Below are 26,204 nucleotides of genomic sequence, written 5' to 3' on the forward strand. Positions count from 1 at the left end.
GTAAGTCATTGGGCTTTTTGATGCTCCTGACAGCTTCTACACAGAGCCTTCCAGGAAGATTCTGACCTGCTTTGGGTAGGAGGAGCCCCTCCCCATTGGGAAATTTCTAAAGTCAATCCCTATCCCTTCTTTTAGCTAAAGGAATTCTTTTCATCTTTGCCATCTGTAAATGAACTCAGTGTTCTGGGTACCCCCCCGCACACACATGTGCACATGCACACACGTGACAGGGCCCCAGGGTTCTAGCCCACAGAGACCCACTTCACAGTCCAATTTTGTAGTAGTTCTGCTGGGATTCAGTTTTCTTTGTCCTTTACTGAACTCAGATGAGTAACTTGTAACCTTTCACCCTCTTGAGACTATTCATATCTAGTCTGTACAGATCCACTTGCTTTATTTCTAACTTTTGGAATCATGGTGTTTGAATCTTGGGATTGTATTGTTAAACTGAAAAAGATGTTAGCAGCTATTTGGTCCATACTACTCATTTTATAGATGCCTATCAAAGGGAAGTCTGGAGAGGCCTTGTCTGCCATAGGCCTCTTTGTAGCTCTGGACCAAAAGACCTTTACCTGCAAAAATTCACCTCTTCTCAAGTTGTATTTGGAGACAGATAATAGGGAATATATTTTGTATTTAATTCTATTTTCTGTTTTAGCTCATTTAAAAAAAAAATGTTGACAGAGCACTCTCTTCCAGAGTGCCTAGAGATGGGACCTCAGATGTCTCACTTTCTGTTGAGGTCACAACTGCCTAAATTTAACTGTGTATCTCATTGCATGTTCTCTGTTTTACTTAGAATATAGATATATGTTGGGCACAAGGCAATGGCATTAAAGTGACTTGCCCAGGGTCACACAGTTAAGTAATTATTAAGTGTCTGAGGTCGGATCTGAACTCAGATCCTTCTGATTTCTGACTTCAGGGCCAGTGCTCTATCCACTGCGCCACCTAGCTGCCCCCACATATTTATAAGTATCAACAGCCATATTCTTGACATGCAAAATAACTGTATAATTTTCCATTATGATAATTTGTCTAAGTTGACTAGATATCCTTCTGTTGAATATTTGTGCTGTTTTCATATTTTCTGTAATGTAAATTTTTGGCTCTCATTTTTGATAAATTTAGGAATTTACTTTCAGGAAAGAATGAGTGTCAGTTAAGAAACAGATTTATTTTCTTCATTATTAACATATTAATAGAATGAAAAGCTTTTTTCCTGATTGCACTCTACTCCTCTTTTATTAACTAGGAAAAATTACTATAGTAAAGATGTTTTTATTCTTGTTCAATATATACTATTATGTGATAACATGTAATATATTATGCAGTATTTTATATATTGAAGCAGCAGGTGAAAAGTTGACCCAGTAATGTGCCACACTTCCAAAAGTTAGAGAAATACCAAATAGTACCAGCTGAACCCTATAGGTATTAAAATCATCTTTGAGGCAATGTGACACAGTGGCAGAGCATTGGCTTTGCTGTTTGTTCTGTGACCCAGAGTTAGTGTGTGTCTGAGGAAGTGTCCACACTGGGACCCTCTAGCTGACACCCTCACACCTCTCTACTGTTACCTGGCCCTATAAAAATGAAATTACTATGCTATGCTTGGGCCCGTGGATTTTCCAATATCCATTCAGTCAGTAGAGTATTTTGCATTCCTTTTCTACAGTCTATGTTGTAATCTAGAAAATCATAACAGGGCTGCATCTTCAGCCATCAATGTTTGGAAAATGTTCAGAAAACCTTCTGTTTTGTACATAGGGTGAATTGGAAGGATGCCAGGAACTGCTGGCTTTGCAGATAGATATCAGATCCATTTTGTTACTGATCTGGCAAGGGAGAGTCCAACCTTGAAGTATCCAGAGTTAGTACCACCAAAGTTCTTGGAGAATTAGTCACATGTAATTATTGGCCTTTATTAGCTTTGTGAATGTCTGAGATTGTTGCAGCCAACTTGCCTTTATCTGGAACGTTTGGGAATTTTGCAGTTAGTGGAATATGCCATACATGGACTAGATGTTTTCGAAGAGTCATTTGGATGGTAATAATTTCTATTTAGTATTAACTAAACCACATTTAATTTTCTTAAGATTCTCTTAGATTTAATGTTAGAATACATTATGTGCTTGTGGTAGACTCTTTATTCTTATCTCTGCCATTAAACCCTTTTCAAGTGGCAAAGCACTTGGTGCTGATTCTATTCCATCTGAGATCTATAAGGTGGGCGGGTCCATTGCTCAACCAAAGACTACTGAAATTTTTCACATTATATGGCATGAAAAAATTATTCCCCAAGAATTCAAGGCTGTCTCTACTGTCCATCTCTATAATGGTAAAAGGAATAGATTGTCTTGTGACAATCATAGGGTTATTTCTCTTTTAGTCATTGAGTCCTTCGGCTGACCCTTCACCTGGAAAATGACCACTTCCCTGAGAGCTAGTGTAGCTTCAGAAAGGGTCAAGGAACAGTTGATATGGTGTTTGCTGCCCAACGACTCCAAGAACAGTGCTCAGAACAGAACAGAGGTCTGTATACAACATTTGTAGATCCTACCAAGGCCTTTGATACCATCAGTTGTGAGGGTTTATGGAAAATTATGTCAAAATTTTTTTGCCCAGAGAAGTGCATCAGTACTGCTCATCTGTTCCTTGACGGCATGCATGCCCAGGTTCTGGATAGTGGATGATGCCCTTGAAATTTCTCAGTTACCAGTGGAATGAAACAAGGATGTATCCTTCCTTCCAGGCTTTTTCAAATGCCTTTACTGAGGATGAACAAGATATCAAGGTCAGCTACTGCATTGATTCAACTTGAAAAGGCTGCAAGCCAAGATCAAAGTGGAGGGAGTGTTAGTGCATGATCTTTTGTTTGCAGATGACTGTGCCTTTAGTGCAGCCTCTGAAGCTGAGATGCAACAAAGTATGATATATTCTCTGCTGCTTGCTCATTTTATCTAACAACATCAAGAAAACCCAGGTGCTCCATCAACCAGTACCACATCATCCATATGGAACCATAGATTACAGCAGATGGAGAATTTTGAGTACTGTGGACAAGTTCACTTATCATGGCAGTGTCCTTTCTAAGGAGGTACACACTTGATGATGAGGTGGTTAGCACATATTGCCAGAGCTAATTCAATATCTGGGAGGCTCCAAAAGAAAGTATAGGAGAGAAGTATTAGACTGACTACCAAATTGAAAGTCTACAGAGCTGTTGTGTTGACCTCATTGCTATATGCCTGTGAAACCTGGACAGTCTGCCAGCACCATGTCAGGAAACTGAATAACTTCAATTTAACTTGTCTCAGGAAGATTCTGAAGATCACCTGGCAGGAGAAGATACCAGGCACTGAGGTCCTTCCTTGAGCTAAACTGCCTAGTATTCCAACAGACAGTACAATTACATTGGGCTGGACACGTTTTTAGGATACTGGATGTAAACTTGTCAAAAAAACCTATTTTATGGAGAACTCACATTGGGCAAGAGGTCACAAGGGGGTCAGAAGATGCTATAGCAAGATGCTCTGAAGTTCTCATTGTAGGATTTAGAATTGATTGTATATGTATAGCATGGGAGACACTGGCATAGGACTGCCCAGTATGGCGTGCCCTCATCAGGGAGGGGGCTTCAAACTATGAAGAAGGCAGAATTGAAGCAGCTCAAAGGAATCTGTAAATTTAGAGTACCAGGTGTTCACATGGACTATTTGTGCCTGACCTGTGGTAGAGCATTCTGAGCTCCTAGTGGTCTGATCACAGTCAAGACACGCTGTAATTTGTCTCAAACCATAGTGGTGTCACTGGTCTTCTTCAATAACTAAGGACAAGAACCAACCAAAATGAAAATAGCGATAGCACCTCCTGTCCTCTTTCTGCACCAGGCCTTGGAGAGCTCTACAAATGCTAGTTGTTGTTAGCTGAGTCCACAGGGAAAGAGGAAGGTGGGAGGATGGGTTCTAGGTGGAATCCTAGCAGTACTTCAGTAATTCCAGCTGTTTTCCACACACCTTTTTAACAGGAACTTGGTTTTTTTTTTTGTTTGATTTGAGGTTTTTGCAAGTTCATGGGATTAAGTGACTTGCCCAAGGTTGCATAGCTACACAAGTGTTAAGTGTCTGAGGCCAGATTTCAGCTCGGGTTCTCCTGACTCCAGGGTTTGTGTTCTCTCCACTGTGCCCCAACTTGATCTTCTGGGGCTGTACCATGATTTTCAGGGACTCGTGGAAAATGCCTAAGGGGTAGGGTAGGTAGGGGGATTAACCAAACAGCATCATTCCATGGATGTCTCACATGGAAGAAATTCTTTAAAAGACAATAATCATGAAGAACCAAAAAGGAGCTAGATGGTCACATAGCAAAGACAAGGGATAACAGGGTCTTAACATCCAAGTGATAGACCCAGTGGGTTTTTTTTTCAGTTAATAAGCAATTCTTTCTCTCCCTGTGCATAACATGAAGAAATCCAGAGGAGGGCTTCTATCCCCTCCAGTCAGAGCCCATAGAAAATGATACAAGAATGACCCAGGACAGAAAGTCATAACCTAGCGGACTTTTCCTGGTTCTTGATGTCAGTTTAACCCTCATTTCTTTCTGAGAGATTATCTACTAACTAAAATAGCAAGCTCTGATCATGTATTTGCTCTGTTTGCTGAAACACATAAAAGATATGCCCTAATGATGTCATGAAGAACCCCCCTAAAAGAGTTAACTTTTCAAAGACTTTTGTAACCATCATATGTGATTGTAAAAAAAAGAACTAAGTCTCCAAATATCCAACAACAGAGGAATGGCTAAATTGTGGCACATTAATGAGATCAATTTTTCAAGCTGTGTGTAAGAAACAGCAGTAGGGGAGTAACTCGGGGCAAGTCAGAGCAGTGGTAAGGTAGCCAGGGTTCCAGGGCTCAGGTATGGACAGCCAGGGTCCCAGGGTGTGAGCTCAGGTGTGGACAGCCAGGGGTCCAAGGGTGTTGGCTTAGATGTGGATAGCTTGGCCACCAGGAGGGGCACCCCTGTTGGTAGGAAAGTGAGGCCAGGACAGGGATATTGGAGTGGGAAGGCCAGGAAGACTGGATGTTTTCAAAAGATGTTCAGGGGGTGGGAGAAGTTATTTACCATCAGATAGCTGATTTAAAGGTGGATGTGAATTCTGAAGCCATCTCATCCAGCCTCTCCTCCCCTTGTTTAACAGAACCTGAGGCCCAGAGGGATTCAGGAATAGGGCTTCTTTGTGTTGTATCTTATGGTGTGCCACATAGTTATCAGTTGTGAGTGAGGTGAAATCTGTGATGGGTCACCTCTCCCAGGGCTGTGATTGAGAAGGATGAAGATTTGCAGGGGCTGAGGTGCAGGAGCTGGGAGCAAGGTCAGTGCCCACGTGAGATGAGTCAAGGGTTAATCTGGAGAAGAGATTGTGACTGTTAGAGGAACAGTGAGACAGAAAGCCTCCTCTGGGGTCTGAGGCATCTTGGAGGCATCTCAGAGACACTGTGAGTAGAACTGGGTCAGAGTCAGATTGAGCCTCAGACCCTCCCTGGCTATGTGACCCTGGGCAGGTTATTTCACTTCTGTCTGCCTCAGTTTCCTCAACTATAAAATGGGGATCATCATAACTCCTACCTCCCAGGGTTGTGAGGACCAAATGTAGTAATGATGCTAAAGAGCTTATCGCAGTGCTGACCTCTCTCTATAAATACTTATTCCCTTCCCTCCCCGTCCTGCCTAAGAGGAAGATGCAGGTCTGGAGAATATGGCCAGAGATGTAGTTTAAACTAAGCTCGTCCTTGTCTTCTACCATCCTCTTCCCTTCTCTGACCCTCTTCCTCCTGATTTCTCCCCTTCTGTTTGTGCAATACGTTTCACATTCTGCAGACATAAACTTGAAAGTTTCCAGCTGTACTGAACCCTACCGGAGCTTGTCTGTCTCTGTCTGAGCCTCCAGGACTTAAGATGCATCCCCACGCCCTAGTGAGAAATTTGTCAGCATTGGCTTGGTGGAAGGCCCCAGAGGTATGAATGAACGGCAATACTGTCCAGCAGGTGGCATGCCAGCAGTGACGTCTGAACAGACTTCTTACCAGCAAGCCACTGCAACTGCCTGGATCCTCTGCCCTTTTTTTCTAAGGTTTTTTTTTTTTGCAAGGCAATGGGGTTAAGTGTCTTGCCCAAGGCCACACAGCTGGGTAATTAGGTCTGAGGCTAGATTTGAACTCAAGTACTCCTGAACTCAGGTGCTCTATCCATTGCACCACCTACCTGCCCCTCCTCTGCCCTTTTTAAAATAAATCACAGGGAAACCAAAAACTATCTTGCTTGGTGAGGTGACCTGGATGTTGTCTTTAAAGCATTAGCATCAGAAATGCAGCATCATTGCCTGCTATCTGGCAGTGCCCTCATTAATTAATGCCTGTCTTTGGTTAGTGGAACATTAAACCAACACGAGGGGGCTTCTTCTCATCTGTGCCAATCCACAGGCTAGCTCTTAGGTGTCTGTCTCTGATGGATAGAAATTATTTGGTGTCATTTTGAGGCTTCTTGGGATTCCCTTGAAAGTTAAGGACTTGGGGCAGCTAGGTGGCATAGTGGATAAAGCACCGGCCTTGGAGTCAGGAGTACCTGGGTTCAAATCCAGTCTCAGACACTTAATAATGACCTAGCTGTGTGGCCTTGGGCAAGCCACTTAACCCTGTTTGCCTTGCAAAAAAAAAAAAACCTTAAAAAAAAAAAGAAAGTTAAGGACTGTGTTGATGGACACTGGAATGAGCCTCATAAGAGCAGGCCGTGTTCCCTCTGTATCTTGGCCTTTTCCTGGTAGATTGTGATCAAGTAGTTAGGGATATTCCTTCATTAGAAATTTCACTTCTGCTAAGACTTTGTTATCCACCTCTAACCTCTAACACCTGGAGAATTTGGGGATCTCTTAAGCTGCAGGATTTTTTTCAGTCTTTTTTTTTTTTAAACTATTGCCTCCTTGTAATGGTTTCTGCCACCACCTTCTAGTGCTTCTTTTTGACCCTGGAGCCAGAACAGTTAAGTCAAGCTTGGTGTTTGCATCTGTAAAATGAAGGTATTGATAGAGCAGAGGCTCTTAATGTTCTGTATGTTACAGATTCTTCAGCAGCTCTCTGGGGAAGTCCGTGATGTTTTTAAAATACATAAAAGCAGATTTATGCAGGAACTCTGTTTTCTTTCTTTTTTTTTTGCAAGGCAATGGGGGTTAAGTGACTTGCCCAGGGTCACACAGCTAGATAATTATTAAGTATCTGAGCTGGATTTGAACTCAGGTCCTCCTGACTCCAGGGCCGGTGCTCTATCTGCTGCGCCACCTAGCTGCCCCAGGAACTCTATTTTCTTTCTTTCTTTTTGTTTTTTGAAAGAGTTTATTTATTTTGTTTTACAGTTTTTCCTGTATTCTTACTTCCCTTCCCCCCACCCCCCACAGAAGGCAGTCTGTTTGTTAGTCTTGATATTGTTTCCATGGTATACATTGATCTCAGTTGAATGTGATGAGAGAGAAAAATCATATCCTTAGGGAAGAAAAATAAAGTGTAAGAGATAGCAAATTACATAATAAGATAACAGGGTTTTTTTTTTTCTAAATTGAAGGTAATAGTTTTTGGTCTTTGTTCAAACTCCACAATTCTTTCTCTGGATACAGATGGTATTCTCCATCTCAGATATTCCAAAATTGTCCCTGGTTGTTGCACTGATGGAATGAGCAAGTCCATCAAGGTTGATCATCACCCCCATGTTGCTGTTAGGGTGTACGATGTTTTTCTGGTTCTACACATCTAGTTCAGCACCAGTTCATGCAAATCCCTCCAGGCTTCCCTGAATTCCTATCCCTCCTGGTTTCTAATAGAACAATAGTGAGAACTCTGTTTTCTTGAAATAAAGATACAGATAATTTCCCACTTCAGCTTTTAGACCCCTTGACATCTGCCCACACACCTTTTAGGATTCCTGGACTACAGGTGAAGAATTCCCATACTGGAGATATTCTGATATCTAGGTCTAATAGTTGAAATATGTATAAGATAGAAGGCTGGCTGTAGGAAAATTAATTTTTTAGGGACAATTTCTGAAATCTATCTCCTGAGTTGGTGATAGAGTGGGTATCATCTTTGTTTTCAGTGAGATGACACCTTCACTACCCACCTGACAGTTTTATGAAGCACCTGTCCTGACAAAGGCTCTTCTGTGCTGATCAGGTTTTTAGACTTGGGGGTCCCCTAAATGTTACTGTGATGCTTTCTTCCTAGTTTTAAGCTTAGAGAGTTTACAGGACCAGCTCTCATTACATCATGCTCTACATTCTACAAAAGGCCCTCCTCACTTCAAGAACTAAGGGGTACAAGACCTGTCCTCATTTTACTGCCATAGTTCAGAGAGGCCTTAGGATCGTGACTCTCCAGCTAGAAGGATTGTACTAAGGCACTCAGCCCAGCTTCAGCCTTCATTTTGTAGGTCCTCCTAACACAGGAGCAACCCTGGAGCTGGAGGAAAGGGATGTGTGTCCAAATCTAGCTCTGCTCCTTCCTGTCTGAGTGACCTTGAAGAATTCCCTTCAGTGTTCTCAGATTCAGCTTCCTCCTTTGTAAAATGAAAGTTTGCCTGCCCCCCCCCCCCCCCCAGTGGCTTCTGGGGCCCAGAAAAGTCAGGTCCTTCACCCTGTCAGTGGAAGCACTGGAGACAAGTATTGAACCTGGACCCTCTGACTGGATTTTTGCTGATACCCAGTGACTAGTGGGAACTTGAGCTCAGGTCTCCTAGCTACAAGTCCTTGATTGTTTTCTCTTCCTTGGGAGACCCTGCCCAAAAGCAGAGATTCCAGGGTAGGTTTTCTGGGGGGGCTGGTGCCTGGCTTTTGTGGGAGAAGTTTGTGTGAAAGGAGCCAGGAGAAAGACTTGATTAGAGAAGGATGACAGAAGATGAATTGGAGGATTTGGAACTGGAAAAGAAGGCCAGAGATTGGATCTGGGGAGGGGAGAAGGACCTGGAGAGGGAGAAAGATTTGATGTGAAGGATATGAAGAGCCAGAGTGAAAGGAGAAGAAAGAGGGGCTGCTAGGTGGCGCAGTGGATAGAGCACCAGCCCTGCAGTCAGGGAGTACCTGGGTTCAAATCCGGCCTTAGGTACTTAATAATTACCTGGCTGTGTGGCCTTGGGCAAGCCACTTAACCCCATTGCCTTACAAAAACTCAAAAAAAAAAGGAGAAGAAGGCTTTCTTTTGTGAAGCAGAGAAGGGAAGGAGGAAGAAGGAGGATGACAAGACAAGGAGGAGCTGAGTAAGAGCAGGGAAAGGAAGCAGGCTGGGGAGAGGCCATTGAGGTTCTTTTAAGTAACTCAAGAGATGAGGAGCTGCACCAGAGTGGACACAAACATGCTTCTGTCTGGCAGCTCTCCAGGGGATGCCTTAGAGGAATGGAGACTGCCTTCCAGAAGGTGTGCATGACCTGTAGGGACCCTCTGTATGCCACAGTCTGAGCTGGAGAAGGGGCTCAAGCTCCACTGCTTCTAGGCCCTGAGAGTGGCCTGCTCCCCTTTAGGTGTTAACTCACAAGTATTATTCATGTAGACACTCATGAAGCTGCCCTGGTTCTTAAGCTGCGGTTCTTAGATGCCAGATGAGCCCATGAGGGATTCTGAAGGGAGCATCTTTCCTACAGCTCTGATTTGTGCCAGAACATGAGCATGAGTGTGGGGGGGGGTCCTCTCTCACTGATTTGTGGATTAGAGGATTGTATCTGTTGGCTTTACACTGAGGTCTCTCATCAAGGAGGAATGAATCAAGCAGTGATCATTAATGACACCATCCATGGGATCAGATGGGAAGGGCTCTTCTGTTGGTGTATGGAATGGCACACATGGCTAACTCCAGCCTTCTCTTTGTTTTCTCTCGGCAGGCAGTGGTGGTCCCTCAGGGAGGTGGACAGCTATGGGTGTTTGGAGGAGAATTTGCTTCTCCTGATGGAGAACAGTTCTACCACTATAAAGATCTCTGGGTCCTGCATTTGGCCACCAGGACTTGGGAACAAATCAAGTAAGATGTTTGGCACCCTGCCCAAGTTTTTTGCTGCTGTTTTCCCAACTATTTTGTTTCTTTATAAGTGGTTAGGTTTGCTTTTCAAAAATGCCAAAGCTGGGAACAATGGAAAGAACAGATGCTCAAAAAGATGCTCCATGTTTTAACTAAAAAGCAAAGGGATGTGCTTTAACTTTTTATGTAATCGATTTGGAGTACCTTTGTCTACAAATATATTTGTCACCTCAGTGAGATGCCTTCTGCCACTTGGCTTTGTTTAACTGTGCTACATTATCTGCCTTGATCAGCATTGGGCTTTGGCTATTCTCTTCCCTTAATCTCAACATCCACATCCATCATATTTTAATGCATTTTTTTTTTCCATTGAGCCATTTGTCTTTTTTAAAAGGCACATTTCTGGGTTCTGAGATTGCCTGTAATGGAGCTATTCCCTGCAGAGTTGTGGTATAACGCTAACAGAAGCCTTCCTTCAATGTCTGGTTCACAAAGAGCTAGTAGAAAAGGCAAGGGTAGGGTAGAGAGAAGAAGCCTTTAAGTCCTTTTAGGTAGAGCAGGCTTTTTAAGGCTGACGGAATAGCATGGTTGGGTAATCCCTGCCTTCTCTTTGTCTTTTATCTGACTTTGGATTTAGATACATTTCTATAACATGATTCTCTCTTGGACAATTGTCAGAGGCTTCCTCTCTGGGGCCTGTGGGAGCCTACTGGAAGTCAATGCATCATTTTCTTAGGATTTTTTTTTTCCCAGATGCTCAAGCATTTGAAAAAAAACCCCAACAAATTCTTGAGTCAAGGAAAATATCAACATGGTGGAATCAAACAGATTTAAAATCAGGAATTAAGGACTACTGTTATTTTTATTATAATTAAACACAGAAATGACCTTGAGCTTTGTGAAATAATGGGGTGTCCCCAAAATCTTAGTACCCTTTGGAACCTAGCACATAAGACTTTGGGGATACCCTATATATATCACAAGAGTAACCCACTCTCTGTGCTTTTCAGAATAGTGAACAGCAAGAAATGGGGTCTGTTTTGTTATGGAATTAGTAAAGTCTTTCATTTAATGGTTTTTTTCAAATCCAGGTAATCATTATCACTTTAAGGAAGACCACTGGAAACGGATGCACTCTCTTTGGTAGTACTGGAAGGCAATAAGTGTTGAACTTGCTTTAATTGGTTTGAGACCTGGAACTAGTAGCCACACAGAGGTTATCATGCACATGCTAGAGAAGGGGTAGATAGCAACATTCATGTAATTTATCTTTGAAAATAATTGGTTGCATTGGTTATCTTACTTTCCATTTTCCTACTTATGAGATAGTCTTGTTTGAAAAGAAAGCAAAATCTGGTCGATCAGTTTGTAGGTGAAATTAATTCTTTTCATCTGTGAATTGATAATGACCCAGTACAGTGAGACTTGAACTCACTAAGGTCAGTAGCAACCATCATTTCATTGTATTTTTATACATTCCCTCCTATCCACTGCCCAGATGAGCCCTCAAGTCCATTTAAAAAGTCATACAGAAGTTTCCCAAGGCTTAGTGTTAACAGAATGCTTTTAAGATGCCATCACCTTGTTTGAGATTGTGATATTTGAAGTCTAAAAAGTCCAGTGTAAATGTATGTGATTTGTTAGACTCTTAAAAGCTAGAACTTCAGGGTCCTCAGCAACTCTGCTCTAGCCCCAACATTTTACAGGTGAAGAAACTGGCCCAGGGAAATGAAATCATTCAAAGTCCCATTTAGGGAATAAGGAGGAAATAGAACAAAGTTGAACCTGTTTTTTGACTCCTTATTCCACTCTTTTTTTTTAAGATTTTTTCAAGGCAATGGAGTTAAGTGGCTTGCACAAGAGGCCACACAGCTAGGTAATTATTAAGTGTCTGAGGTAGGATTTGAACCCAGGTACTTCTGACTCCAAGTCTGGTGCTCTATCCACTGCACCACCTAGCTGCCCTCCTTATTCCACTCCTGAGCTCCTTTTGCTATCATCATCTGTCATCAACATCATCATAATGCATGTGAGAGCAACATAAGAATATTCAGGAAGGCATCCCAAGCTCATTTTTAGTCCATATCATTATTATTTAACACTTTTCCTCGCATGTTGTTTGTCCAGTTACTTTACAGTAGTTTCTTGTCATTTTCCCCCCAGAGGATAGTTCTAGTAATTTCTTACCTATATTTTACAGTGAGATATTGAAAACCTGCTGTTCATAGCAAAAATGTATTTTTTCCAATAACAACACAATCAAGGTTCCCATTTTACTGCCTTAAGAAAGAATTTGAATTGTTTTTTGTTAAAGTGACATAATGTTGAGTCATTGTCTAAAATCATAGTCTCTGATATCTCCTGTTTTAAAATATGTAGATGTTTAATTATTGAGTGTTGATTATTTTTTCCTGCTTTGTAGAGAATATGATGCATTAACACTTGAGCATGTGGGAACATTCAGGGAATGAGGTGTAAGTAGGAGCCATTAGGGTACTTTCAGCTGCAGAGAGCCATCCTTGGGCTTTGAAAACAAGTGTACAACTTGGGGTTTTTTTGGTGCAGTTATCATTTTAATTTAGCTCATATTTTGTTTACAGTGAATTAGACAAAAACACTTCCTGTTGGGAAGTGGTCCAGTAAAAAAATTCTGCTTTGAACTGATGCTGCAGCTTAATATCATCAGGTGATAGTTAATGCTGAAGTCAAGACTCAGTTGCCATTTTAATATGACCTCTCTCTCAATCATAGGCCACGGATAAAAGGGGACAGAAAATTTCCTCTGTAATTCTCCACAGTGTTCCTGACAGTTCTCAAACTGTTGTCTTCTTCTGGTGGCTTAGGCTAGCCTCAAACCAGGAGCAGGTCCTGGGGAATCAATAACAGAAACACAGGCTCCTGAAAGCCATTGTTTTCCAGGGTTCAGATCTGCTGCCAGGGTTTGAAGAATGAATTTCCTAAGTAAATACAGGTTTATGTTTAGTGTACAGAAGGACCCAAATGAACTTAGGAGGTGACTGGGTACATTGAATCCAAAATTGGAAGACAAGGACAATAGGAAGGTCAGTCCCCACCTTGGCTGCTGATTTTGCTTTAAAGCAGATTAACATCCATGGAGTTCTTGACTTCCATAAATGCATTTAGCTCTCCCATTGCACATGCCTGCTGTAATGCTGCTCTCGTATGGGAAGACCAGTATTGACAGCTGCCTATAGAAAACAGAAGCAGTTTATATGATATCCTGCTGACAGATATCAGCTTTCCTTCCCTTTGTAAAATGCGGATAAAAACAGCACTAACCATCCAGGGCCATTGTGAGGATCAAATGAGACTCTCTCATCTTCTTTGACCTGCCTTCCTGTGTCTTTAATAATCTAGGAATCTTAAGTCTTTACTGGACCTACTACTTATATTCTTGGGTCTCTCTGGTCCTTTGAGTAGATACTCAGTTTCCTGAAATGTCTTTCCATATAATCACTTAAATAAAATCCCATTATGTAAAAAACAAGTAAAATCTTTTCTCCCTGAATTTTTCTCACCCAGATGCCTATTTCCAAAGGCATGAAGAAACTCCCATTTTTTTGACATCTTGGCATGGGGAGCTCTCGCCATTGATGCCAATTGGCCAGTCACTTGTGACCCAAGAATCTTTGAGTCATTGCAAGGGTAGAGCAAATTCTCAGGGGGAGCAAGGCTTCCTGACGTCAGGCCTTGTACTGCCAAAGGAGGGTCCTTGTACCAGAGGAAGAATAGATTTGGGGGGGACACAGTGACTTCTCTTGAGTCTGTGAAGGGCATGACCTATGGAAGGGAGAGAGAGAGGGCCAACCTGGGCCCTGCAGGTGAAAGGAGCCAAAGAGGAAAGTCACAGCTGTTAAGGGTCCCACCAAAGCAGAAGGGGGTTCATTGGCCCCAGTGGGTCCCCCCTCACCAGAGAGCTTCAAGCAAAGCTTGGAGACCTCTTTTTTTTGGTTTTTGCAAGGCAATGGGGTTAAGTGGCTTGCCCAAGGCCACACAACTAGGTCATTATTAAGTGTCTGAGACCAGATTTGAACCCAGGTATTCCTGACTCCAGGACTGGTCCTCTATCTACTGTGCCACCCAGCTGCCCCACTTGGAGACCTCTTGTAGGCAATCTGGGGAGACAGTGGCTGGTTGATAGAGCACTGGACTCAGACCTGAGATGCAGGCTCATATCAAATTCACTAGCCTTGGGACCCTGCTCAAGTCCCCTAACCTCTTCTTTGTCCCAGGGCTGTAAGGATCCTTTAAAAACTTCAGAAGAGAGGCAAGAGGGGACTGGAATCATGAGAGCAGCCAGAGAGCTCTCACTTAGACAGCATGTTTACAGAGAGCATCTTGATTGATCCTCACCATGGCCCCCAGCTGGTCAATGTGCTTCTTATCCCTATTTTACAAATAAGGAAGCTGAGTGAAACAGAGGGCAAGGACTTTGCTGAGGTTCACACGGTTAGTACATGACTGCAGTGGATTTGAACTCAGGGAATGACAGAGAGGATGGTGTTGTCACCCTAGGATTCCTGAAAGCCCAGCCTTTTCACTGTTGCTTCAACTCCTGGGTGTTCATGTGTGGTGGCTACCCTAGAAGGGGAGCTCTTGAAGTTCTAAAGCAGTTGTAGAGTCTCGATTGTAGAAATGGAAACTAAGATAAGTATTGTTTTATAACAATTATTTTTATAAAATGTGATTTTCACCTTAGGTGGTAACAACTCTTTATTAGAGTTTCCTTTAATGAGCACAGCACACTTTTAAGTTGGCAGAGCATAGTATAACCATGGGAAAATGTAGCCAGACTAATCATTAAAACAGGCCTAATGATAGTGCATGATGACAAGAGTCCAGTTTTTGGTTGTCACACGCTATTGATTTGGGTGGTCAGTGCCATCAACATCAGAGCTGAGATTGGCTAAGGATTGGATGAGACAGTGCTTTAAGGTAAGACATTCCTTGGCTTACATTTTTATATTCTCCTGAAGGAAAAGGTGAGATGGGCTGGCCTGGGTAGAATGATTTAGAAGTCATCTATATAAACAGGATAATAAAGCCAATAGGAGTTAACAAGGTTGCCAAGAGATAAAAAACAGAGGGAAGATTAAGGAGACAAGGCTAAACCTTTAGGGAACACCCAGGGAAGCATGACCTGGATGGTGACAAACCAGCAAAGGAGATGGACTAAGTGATGCTTAGAGAGTCAGGAAGCTAATCAGGAGAAAGCAGTTGTCACAGATGCCCAGAGAGTAGAGTATTCTGGAGAGGGCGATCAACTCAGCATCAGATTCAGCAGATAAGTCAAGGAGGAGGACTTTTAAAAAAAAGACCTTCAGATCTAGCAATTAAGAGATCCTTGATAACTTTGGAGGGGGCTATTTCAGATACATCCCTCCCTCTCTCATACCCCACATGCAAGCTGTTGTCAAGGCCAGTTGGTTTCACCTCTGCAGCATCTCTCCAATACACTCCCTCCTCTGCTCTGACACTGCCCCAGCCTCACGCAGTCCTCATTCCCTCATACCTGGACTACCACATTAAGCTGTTGGCAGGGCAACCTGCCTGACATCAACCTCCACTCCATTCAGTCCCTAAAATAATTTTCCTAAAACACAGACTTAATTAGTAACTCAACTCCCTACTTGGTAAACTCCAGAGGCTCCCTCTTGCCTTTAGGAGCAAATACAAAGGCTTTGTTTGGCATTCAAAAGCCCTTCATAACATAGTCCTTCCTACCCTTCTCTCCAATTGGGGGTGGGTGGGTGGGGGGAGGGTTACATTTTTTTTTTTTGGTCCTGGAATTTGGATAAGAAAGGAAAATTATAGACTAATAGCTTGAGAAGATGGTAGTATCTGGTGATCGTAGTTTCTTGTGATACCTGAGAGTGTTCAAAGGCAGCAGGCAAGGAACTGATAGATAGGAAGGGGCTGAAGATTGAGGTTGCAATCTCGGAGAAGAAAGGATAGAAACTTAGGGGACACATTGGAGGCATTAATCTTGGCCAAGAGAAGGGCTACCTCACTGGATACTAGGGAAAAGAAAAGATATGGGGATGGGGGAGGGGATAATTTAAAATTGTTCGAAGAAGAGAAGGCACTTAGATTGTTGTTGTTTGGTCATTTTTTCAATTATGTCTAGCTCTTCATGATCCTATTTGGAGTTTTCTTGGCTCAGATATTAAGAGGTATTTGGCATTTCCTCCAGATCATTTTACAGGATGAAAAACTGATTCAAACAGGGTGAAGTGACTTTCTCAGAGTCTCACAGCTAGTGAGACTGGATTTGAACTCATCAAGATGTCTTCCTGATTTCAAACTGGTGGTCTATTCAGGCCAGCTATCAAATGGCCTCAGTTTTCTCTGAAAGAAACTGAAATCCTCAGCTGGCCTGGGAGTAGTATCAAAAAAGCTGTCTATAGTTAACAAGAAATACTAACATCAAAAAGATATAACTGGGGGATACAGGTCTAAAAGGAAGCATTAAGACCCTTACCTGAGGGTACTCTTAACACAGGATAAGAGCAGATGAGGGAAAGAAGGTGATTATACCAAGCCAGACAATCCTAAGACTAGAAAAGCCAAGTGGTTAATGGGGAGCTGAAACCCAAGGTATCCTACTGTTGACTATTGTCACCATTGAATAGTTCATATGCTTTAAATATGGTAGGCGTTCAGTGAATAGTTATGGGGTTTTTTTTATTGATTAGATTCTCCAAAAAGCAGCATTTAACTCCTAGTTTATAATGTTTGAAAAGAAAGTTCTTGTGTGTCTATGTGTGTGCATGTTTTTTGCAAGGCAGTGGTATTAAGTGACTTGCCTAAGCATTTATTAAGTGTCTGAGTCTGGATTTGAACTCAGGACCCCCTGACTCTAGGACTGGTGCTCTATCCACTGTGCTACCCAGCTGCCCCAAGAAAGTTGCTTTTTTAAAAAAAAAATTATGTCCATATTATGACCATTCTTCTAAATTAATGGTCTATCAAATATCTTATTGATCTCTGAAACTCTTGTCATATCAGATCCTCTGGGGTAATCAGTATCATGGAAACCTTACTTTTCTTTTGAAAGGTATATACTTTTAAATATTTCTGGAAAGCACTTGGCTAGTGAATTAGCCCTGTGTTTATTCTCCAAGTCCACTTGATCTTCTCTACATTTATTACAAAGGTCACTATAGGAGCCTGCTGGAAACAGGAGCCTGCCTCCTCACAGCGGCCTTGCTTGGGAAGTTTCCCCGGCTGGAATGCTGTGGTTCTACTGTGCCTGAAAGCCCCAACTCCCACAATATTACACTTGTATTTTTGTGCTGCACATAAAGACTTCTGACTGAGTGGGATACATTAATTTTTAACGACTCTACATTTAGGAGTGATGGCAGTTGAAAAGCCTCTTGGAATTTCAAATATAAACTGGCTTTTTGGTGGTTTTGTTTTTTTTTTTTTCTGGAGGGGGAGTGTAGGGAGATGTAATCTTTTTATAGCAAAATTTTCCCTTTTTTAGTTTGAAAACACAATAGAACTTGGCTGCTGCCACAAGAGTTAACCGTGTGGTCGTAGCTGACTCAGCTGAGAAGTCAAAACAAGCAGTAGAATTGTCAATGCCCCAGAGCCCTGTGTGGAGAAGCCAATGGCAGGTCTGTCCCCTCCAGTATTGGAGGGCTCCCATGCTCCCAACAAAGACTGGAATTCCTGCAGCCTTTTTATCTGCTGCCTTCAGACTGGGTTGATGCCTGCCTGTACCAGAAAAGGAGCCGTGGCATCCACTGTCTTTTCTGAGAATGTTTTCCCTTTCATCCTCAGTTCATTTGTTTAGTGAAAAGTCTGTTCCCCAGAGCACCCACATTTCAGAATTGAGCATTACTCTGGGATAACATGTTAATAATGATTCTTACTTACACAGTGCTTTCAGGCTTGCAAAACGCTACCCAGTTCTGGTTCCATTGGATCCTCACAACAATCCTGTGATGTAGGTGCTGAGGCAGGTCTCTTAAGTGACTTGCTTAGGGTTGTCCAGCTTGTGGGTGTGCCAGGCTCCGGGCCTGGGGCTTCGGGGAGCATTTTCTTTGTGTAGGTTTTCTTTGCCTCATTGTCCAGATCTCTGTGATGCGAAGTTTAGACTTCACACCTTCAGGATTGTATCTGCTATTTTGTGAACCTTAGGTAGGATAGGGTACTTTCTTCTCAAAAATCTGCCTGGGCAGAAAGACAACTTACATTTAAACTTTAGAGAATGTTTAGTATCTCTTATGTGTAAGGCACAGCCCTTTGGTTTCTGCCCTGAGAAAGTTTAAGTCTGCTGGAGGCTGGAGGTGCAAGAAGAGGTTTTGACATGTACACAGATAAGCATAGTTGGAGAGAGAGCAATGGGGGCAGAGGTGAGATCGAGAGAAAACTCTAGGAAAATTCAAAGAAGGAGGGAACACTTGTATTTGGGTGATAGGAGAAAACTTTAGGAGAACGGATAGCTGAGATGAGCCTTAAGACCATCAAGCAAACATCATCCATCATTTGGCATAACTTAGAGGTACCAAAAGAATTCCAAGAGAGGAAGCCTTGCCAACTCATTGTAACAAAATTACCTTTTTTTTTAGTGGGTACTTAATAAATGTTTGTTAATATTGATTTGAGAAAATTATTTTTAAATTTATTTTTATCCAGTTACACGCCTAGATAGTTTTTGACAACAATGATCCTTTTGTAAGCTTTTGAGTTCCACATTTTTCTGCCACCCTTTCTTCACTCCCCCTCCCTATGGTAGCAAGCAGTCTGATACAGGGTTGAATTTAACATAAAGAACATTACTTTTTTTTTTTTTGCAGGGCAATGGGGTTAAGTGGCTTGCCCAACCAAGGCCACACAGCTAGGTCATTATTAATTGTCTGAGGTCGGATTTGAACTCAGGTCCTCCTGACTCCAGGGCCAGTGCTCTCTATTCACTGAGCCACCTAGCTGCCCCCTATTTAATTCTTAAGACTGGTAGCTTCCTGGTTTCTTTACCCCATTGTTTTCAGATGTGACTACTGACCTGTGCAAATCACCTTTATTCTGGGCCTTCATCTTCACTCAGAATGCTACTTGTCCAACTAATTCTGCCTTCCTGGTTCTGCTGAGTGGCTCCACCTGGAGTAGCTCTCCTGCTTAGATAAGTTCCTGACTCACCAAACTGTTTTCTTGACCTATTCCCAGGAGCTGCAGTCATGAATAAGGGGTGCCAGTTAACTAGCCTAAGAACCTTGAATGAAAACCACAAAGTTCATTTCTATTGTTTTTAAGACGCTGTTGCCTTGGGGTAGAAAAGTATTTTTTTTAAGATTACATAATTAAAACAGCTAGTTGCCAAATCCTGAAATCTATTCAGGGACCAATTTATTTGTAAGTCTCTGGGCAGTTCTTCCATTTTTGTCTCTTATGGGAGTTGTTTCTACTTTAACTGCTTTAAAGGATGATAGTTTTTCTTCTTTATGCTTGACTACCTAGAAAAAATGATGCCTTGGGACTAGAGGAAAGAATATGAAGGATTAAGTACCTTAATTTGAAATTCTTTGAGTATGCTGGCAGCTGCTACTTTTCTAGTATCCTACAGGGAAGCAACAGGCACTGGGGAACTAAATGGAACCAAAATTTTGTGTTTTTTGTCTTTGACTTACCCCCCCCCCCCCCCGGCTTTCTGCCCCCCCCCCCCCACAGCTATTTAATAGGAGACCTATTTTGTCAGGAGTGGGTCAAAATGACAAATCATAAAAAAATGAATCTGTATTGGAAGTCTGGAACCAAATGTTTGTTGTCACTAAAACCACAAAACGATTACCATTCTCCTAGTGGCAGCTTACTCTTAAATTCAAGCAAATAATTGAGAAAAGAAGCATTCTCTTGAATATAGTAAATGCAATATCACAGTCATGTAAAGTATGTTAGTGATGTGGCCAAAACAAATCATATTTTGAGCAACCACCAAAATACCAATCCTTGTGAATGAACTGTGAACCTCAGACATGGGGTAATTTGCATTTGTTAATTTTGGATATGACTGATAGAGGTTTGTTATGTAGTATTTTAAAACAAGTAGTAAAACACAATAATTTAGCATATTTAATATAATATATTAAAAATATATTAGGTAGCCCATTTCAGGAAGAAAAGAGAGAGGCTAAAAATCCTATAGAAGACACTAAAGTGTGTTTTATAATTTTACATAATAAATGATTTTTTTTGAAATATTTCTAGAGGCACTGGACATGGGGAGTGCCCAATAATAACTTTACACCAAAAGCAAAAGTGATTATAATGTGACATGACATAAAAAAAAGACTCATTATTGATGGGGAAGTTAACCCTGAATTAGTTGTCTTCATAAAAACAGTCCATTGCCTTATTAGACCAAATATCAGATAACTTGTAGTGAAAAACTACATAATCCTAAGCTAAACAACAAATTGTTAAGGAAAGGTGGATAAGCACCCATACAAAGAACCAAAATAACCTAAAGAACACCTTAGTCAAGTATATGCTTGATCTGTTTGCCAAGTAAAGAAAGATGGTATTGGAGAGGCTAGGTGGAGCCATGGATAGAGCACCGGCCCTGGAGTCAGGAGTACCTGAGTTCAAATCCGGCCTCAGACACTTAATACTTACCTAGCTGTGTGGCCTTGGGCAAGCCACTTAACCCCATTTGCCTTGCAAAAACCTTAAAAAAAAAAAAAAAAAAAGATGGTATTACAAGAAAATAAGTTGATTGGGAAAATCTTACCAAGATACATAATTATGAAGAACATCATTTCATAAAGAGGTGAGAAGTAGGGAAGGTTAAAACCAATGTAAAGAAAACTTGTCAAGAAATCCAACTGAACAAAATCTTTATGAAGGTTTTTGAGTTAACAGAAGAAATACTTTTCAGACTGGGAATTTTGTATGAACTCTGCTAACTCCTTTCCTTTTTTTTTGACTTCTGTGTCTTAGCATTCCATTTCTAGTAAGTTCAGTAATAATGGATATCAATTAATTCCTTCCTTCCTCCCTTTCTCTCCTGCCTTCCCTTTTTTCCTTCCCTTCCGTTTCTTCCCTCCCTGCCTCTCTCCCACCCTTCCGTCCTCCCTTCCCTTCCCTTCCCTTCCCTTCCTCCCTTCCATTCCCTTCCCTTCTGTTATCACAATTATGGAATACTTTACCTAGTGGCCTACCAGCAATGGATAATCTCTATCACTTAGAGTGTAAAAATAAATATGAGACTGTATTTATGGAATTGAAAGGATAATTTTCCAGACTTAAAAATGTGCCAAAACATAGCAAATTAATACTCAAAGAAAAATTTACTCTGCACAGTTTGGATAATTCTTTCAAGTAATGGAATTTAACTTTATTTAGGATCATTTTTGTTTTGTTTTGATGCATTTCTGATTCCAAATATCCTTATTTTGATGCATACCTGGATTCTTTATGTTGAGTGATGTCTAATCATTTAGATGGAAAATGAACAACAGGGAACCACAAATAAAACTTGGAAAATACCCTAAACTTTGAAAATCTAGATAATGCTAATTGAAGAAAGAGAGCTTTTCAAGACCTCTTTTGTCTTTGTTTTGCAGCATAGATGACTACATATAAGGTATAACTAACAGAATTATTAACTGTGTAAATAACCATCATGTTCCTTCCTTTCTTTATTCTTTTAAATGTCCAATTTCAGCTTCTCAAATATCTGCCCTCAAGACTAGATGATTGAAAAAGAACTTTAAATCTACTTCCAACCTTTCCTTTTGTTACACTATCTAGATATAAATGGTGACATAGACTATAAGATAATTTCATAAGCTACAATAGTCTACTTTATCCTGGACCTATGTCACTTCACAACCTGAAAAAGGAATTAAATAGCCCAGATGTGATCTGTTGCCTCCATAAAGTAGAAAGATAACCCTGTAGTTTTGTCTCCTTAGGATTCTCTAAACCTGAGAGTGAACCATACTATGGCATTAACCATTTCTCAAAAGATTAAATATATTAAATAAAATATAAATTGACCAAGAACTAAAACTGAAAAATACAGGAGATCTTTATTGGCATCTCTTGTTTGAACAAGTTTTCTCATTTCTGCTATGTGAGATCTTAGGAATTTCCCCAGATTTGATCTTCCTTAGGTACTCTTAAATCATCAGTTAACTGTGTCAATTAAATAAAATATTTTTTTAAAAAAACTCAACATACCAAAAATGACAGCTTATAATTTTATAGTCATAAACTTTTGGGGGTTGACTTAAAGTCAACAAAGATTATTATGGTATTAACCATGATTGTTTAGTACTGTTCATTGATTGCTCATGATATATATGACACCCCCCCCCCCCCAAAGTCGTTTAGCTCTGCACACTTTAATGGATGGTCATTTCTGTATCTTGTCAAGCTCACAGATTCCTAGTCAGTTCTCTGGTATTGGTATTTTAAAATGGTACAGTAACTTCTTCCCCCTCCCCACTTTCTTATATCCATCTTTATCAGTAAGTATCTTTTGAACATCTAGTGAGTGTAAAACACATTGTTTAAGTTCTCTTCAATATGTCTTTTTAAAAAAATGAGCATAGGAAGTATTGGTTTGTACACTTTTGCCTATTGTCACCCCAAATTAGATGATCAGAGCATCTTTGCTTTAAAGAAGTCTATACTAAAAACAACATTAGCATGGCACCAAGCACCATCCCTGGGGCTTTCTACTGTGGCCCTACTGCCATGTTGAAACTGATCTATTAACAATGACCCTTTGAGTCAGAACATGCACCAATTAGAACATAGAGGGTTAAGATTGTCTCTGGAAGGAAAAGTTAAAAGACTTAGAAAACATTGGAGCCTGACCTTTGAAGAAGTTAATATGAAAATATGATTTTGTACAGGATCTCCTTTTGATGAGAAGCGGAGGGAGGAAGGAAGAATAGAATATGAAATATAGTCATTGTTCCAAAGGCCTGAGGCAGCTAGTGGAGTTTATTAGGAAAAAGTATTAATAATAATAATTTTTCAGGGGTTGTTACCTAATTTGAATTTTTCATGTGGTTTCCTTGCAAAAGAGTAAATTATTTATCATATTTGCTCCAAATTTCCTGTTATAATGAGGTACATTTTTAATATCTTACATCCTAAAATGTGTGTATGTAATTTTTTTTTTTTTTTTTTTAGTTTTTACAAGGCAGTGGGGTTAAGTGGCTTGCCCCAAGGCCACACAAGCTAGGTAATTATTAAGTGTCTGAGGCCAGATTTGAACTCAGGTACTCCTGACTCTAGGGTTGGTGTTCTATCCACTGTGCTACCTAGCCTCCCCCTATAATTTATTTATCTATCTATTTATTTATTTACTTTTATATTTAATATATATTTATTCTCATTTTATACAAATAATGTTTTTTATACATTAATAATTAATAAAATATTCTTGTTTAAGAGTAAACAAAATACCCCCTCCCCCCAAAAAATATAGACTCGCTTGAGCGATAAAGTAAAGGGGAGAGAATAAAATTAAAATTAAAAAATAATAGTAATAATTGTAGGTATGGCCAGGTGGCGCAATGGATGGAGCCCCAGCCCTGGAGCCAGGAGCACCTGAGCCCATATCCGGCCCCGTACACCCAACAGTCACCCAGATATGTGACATGCAAGCCACCCCAACCCCACTGCCCTGAAAAAACCAAAAAAAGACAAAAAAAAGATCCAAAATAAAATAAAATAGTAATAATAGTAGGGGTGGCTGGGTGGCAGACGGAGCATTGGCCCTTGAGCCAGGAGCACCTGGGGCCAAATCCGGCCTCAGACATCCAACAATCACCCTGCTATGTGGCCCCAGGCAGGCCACCCAGCCCCATTTGCCCTGCACCATCCCCCAAAATAATAATTAAAAAATGTGCTTCAGTCTTTGTTTCAACACCAACAACTCTGTCGCGGGTGGATCACATTCTTTATGATAAGTCCATCACAAAAGTTACTTCCATATTTTTCCACCATTGCCATTGCTGATTGCAACTCCCTCCTTTCATATTTCTCCACTACCATGTACTATATTTTCTCTCTTCTTTCACTGTGACTCTGCTGTAGGATAGCTGAGTGACGCAGCAGACAGATCCTTGGTCCTGGGTCCAAGAGGCCCTGAGCCCCCATACCACCCCTTAGGCCCAGCATCCACCTGGCCCTATAGTCCGGACAGGCCTTCCAATCCCAGCCCTTTGCAAGAAGTAAAGAAGAAAATGTGTTATATCTGACCACTCTCCCCCCATGGTCTATCCTCTCCTCCTTCATTCACATCCCCACCCCTTCCCCCTGCTCCCTCCTCCTTCTTACTCCAGATGCCTATACCCCATTGAGTATATATGCTGTTCCCTCTCCTAGCCACCTCTGATGAGAGCAAAGATTCCCTCATTACCCCTTGCCTTCCCCTCTTCCATATCATTGCAATAGCTCATTGTAATAAAGAAAAATCTTATTATATGAAATATCCTGGCCTTTTCCCCCTCTCCTTTTTCTTTCTCCCATTACATTTCCCTTTTTCCTATTGACTCCATTTTTACACCATATTTTTATCTTCAAATTCAGCTTTCTCCTGTGCTTCAACTATAAAAGCTCCCTCTACTTGCTCTATTAACTGAGAAGATTCATATGAGTATTATCAGTGTCATTTTTCTATGCAGGAATACATGCAGTTCATCATCATTAAGTCCCTCATATTTTCCCCTTCTCCTCTAATCTCCATGCTTCACCTGAGTCCTGTATCTGAAGATCAAACCTTCTGTTCAGCTCTGGCCATTCCAACAGAAACATCTGAAATTCCTCTGGTTCATTGAAAGTCCATCTTTTTCCCTGGAAGAGGACATTCAGCCTTGCTGGGTAGTTGATTCTTGGCTGCATTCTAAGCTCTTTTGCCTTCCGGTATATTGTATTCCAAGCCCTATGAGCTTCCAGTGTGGTTGCTGCTAAGTCCTGTGTGATCCTGACTGCAGCTCCACAATATTTGAACTGTGTCCTTCTGGCTGCTTGTAAGATTTTCTCTTTGACTTGGGAGTTTCTGGAACTTGGCTATAATATTCCTGGGGGTTGGTTTTTTGGGATCTCTTTCTCAGGGGGATCTGTGGATTCTCTCCATTTCTATTTTGCCCTCTACTTCTAGGATATCAGGGCAATTTTCCTGTAGTAATTCTTTGAAAATGATGTCAAGGCTCTTTTCCTGATCATGACTTTCAGGTATTCCAATAATTTTTAAATTATCATTCCTAAGTCTGTTTTCCATTTCAGTTGTTTTTTCAATGAGATTTTTCATTTTTTTGGTTTTGAAGTATTGATTCCTGATTTCTGGTAAATTCATCAATCTCCTTGAATTCTATTCTTTGTTTGAAGGATTTGTTCTCCTCAGAGAGTTTTCTTATCTCTTTTTCCATCTGGCCAATTTTGCTTTTTAAAGCATTCTTCTCCTCAATAACTTTTTGAACTGTTTTATCCATTTGACCTAAGCTGGTTTTTAGCATGCTATTTTCTTCAGAATTTTTTTGGATTTCCTTGACTAGGCTGCTGACTTCATTTTCATGTTTTTCTGCATCTCTCTCATTTCTCTTCCCAGTTTTTCCTTCTAACTCCCTCATTTGATTTTCAAATTATTTTTTGAACTCTGTCATAGCCTGAGCCCAATTTCTGTTTTTCTTGGAGTCTTTAGATGCAGGAGCTTATGCTTCCTCATCTTCAGACTGAGTGTTTTGATCCTTCTTGGGCTCATATGCAAAATATTTCTCAGTGGTGTTCCTCTTTTTTCTCTGCTTGCTCTTTTTCCCAGCTTGGGTCAGGTTTTGGGGTGCTTCCTGAGCTTTTGGGACACTCCCACAAGGATCTCAGTGTGGAGGCTCTGTCCACCCTCCTGGTCTGTGAATGACCATATGCGCCCCCCTCTGCCACGGGGCTGAGGTGGGGGGGGCCCTGCTGTTCTATGGGGGGGGGGGCCTAGACTGCGATCAGGATCTGAATGTGGTCAGAACCGCAGAGTCCTGTTCCAGGGACAGAGGACAGAGCTCTGCAGTCTCTCTTCACTCTCTTCCCTAGGTTCAATGGGTTCATGTCCTGGGGGCTCCTCCTGCTTCTGTTTCCTGGATCTGGATTGCCTTGCTGCTTGCTGTGTGCCCTGAG

The 26,204-nt window shown here is 41.2% G+C and overlaps 1 protein-coding gene across 3 annotated transcripts in view; it reads left to right on the forward strand.

Moving 5' to 3' along the window:
* KLHDC4 (kelch domain containing 4) overlaps nucleotides 1-26,204 on the forward strand; it is a 79,641-nt gene that overhangs the window by 13,987 nt on the left and 39,450 nt on the right. The window contains exon 5 of one of the 3 annotated variants that reach the window (XM_074201569.1): nucleotides 9,919-10,055. The exons of the other annotated variants lie outside the window; for them this stretch is intronic. Within the exon in view, the coding sequence (XP_074057670.1) occupies nucleotides 9,919-10,055 (137 nt within the window). The remainder of the gene's footprint in view (nucleotides 1-9,918; nucleotides 10,056-26,204) is intronic. 3 annotated transcript variants of the gene reach the window in all.

Source organism: Macrotis lagotis, chromosome 1, assembly GCF_037893015.1.
Source record: "Macrotis lagotis isolate mMagLag1 chromosome 1, bilby.v1.9.chrom.fasta, whole genome shotgun sequence".
Taxonomy (NCBI): Eukaryota; Metazoa; Chordata; class Mammalia; order Peramelemorphia; family Peramelidae; genus Macrotis; species Macrotis lagotis.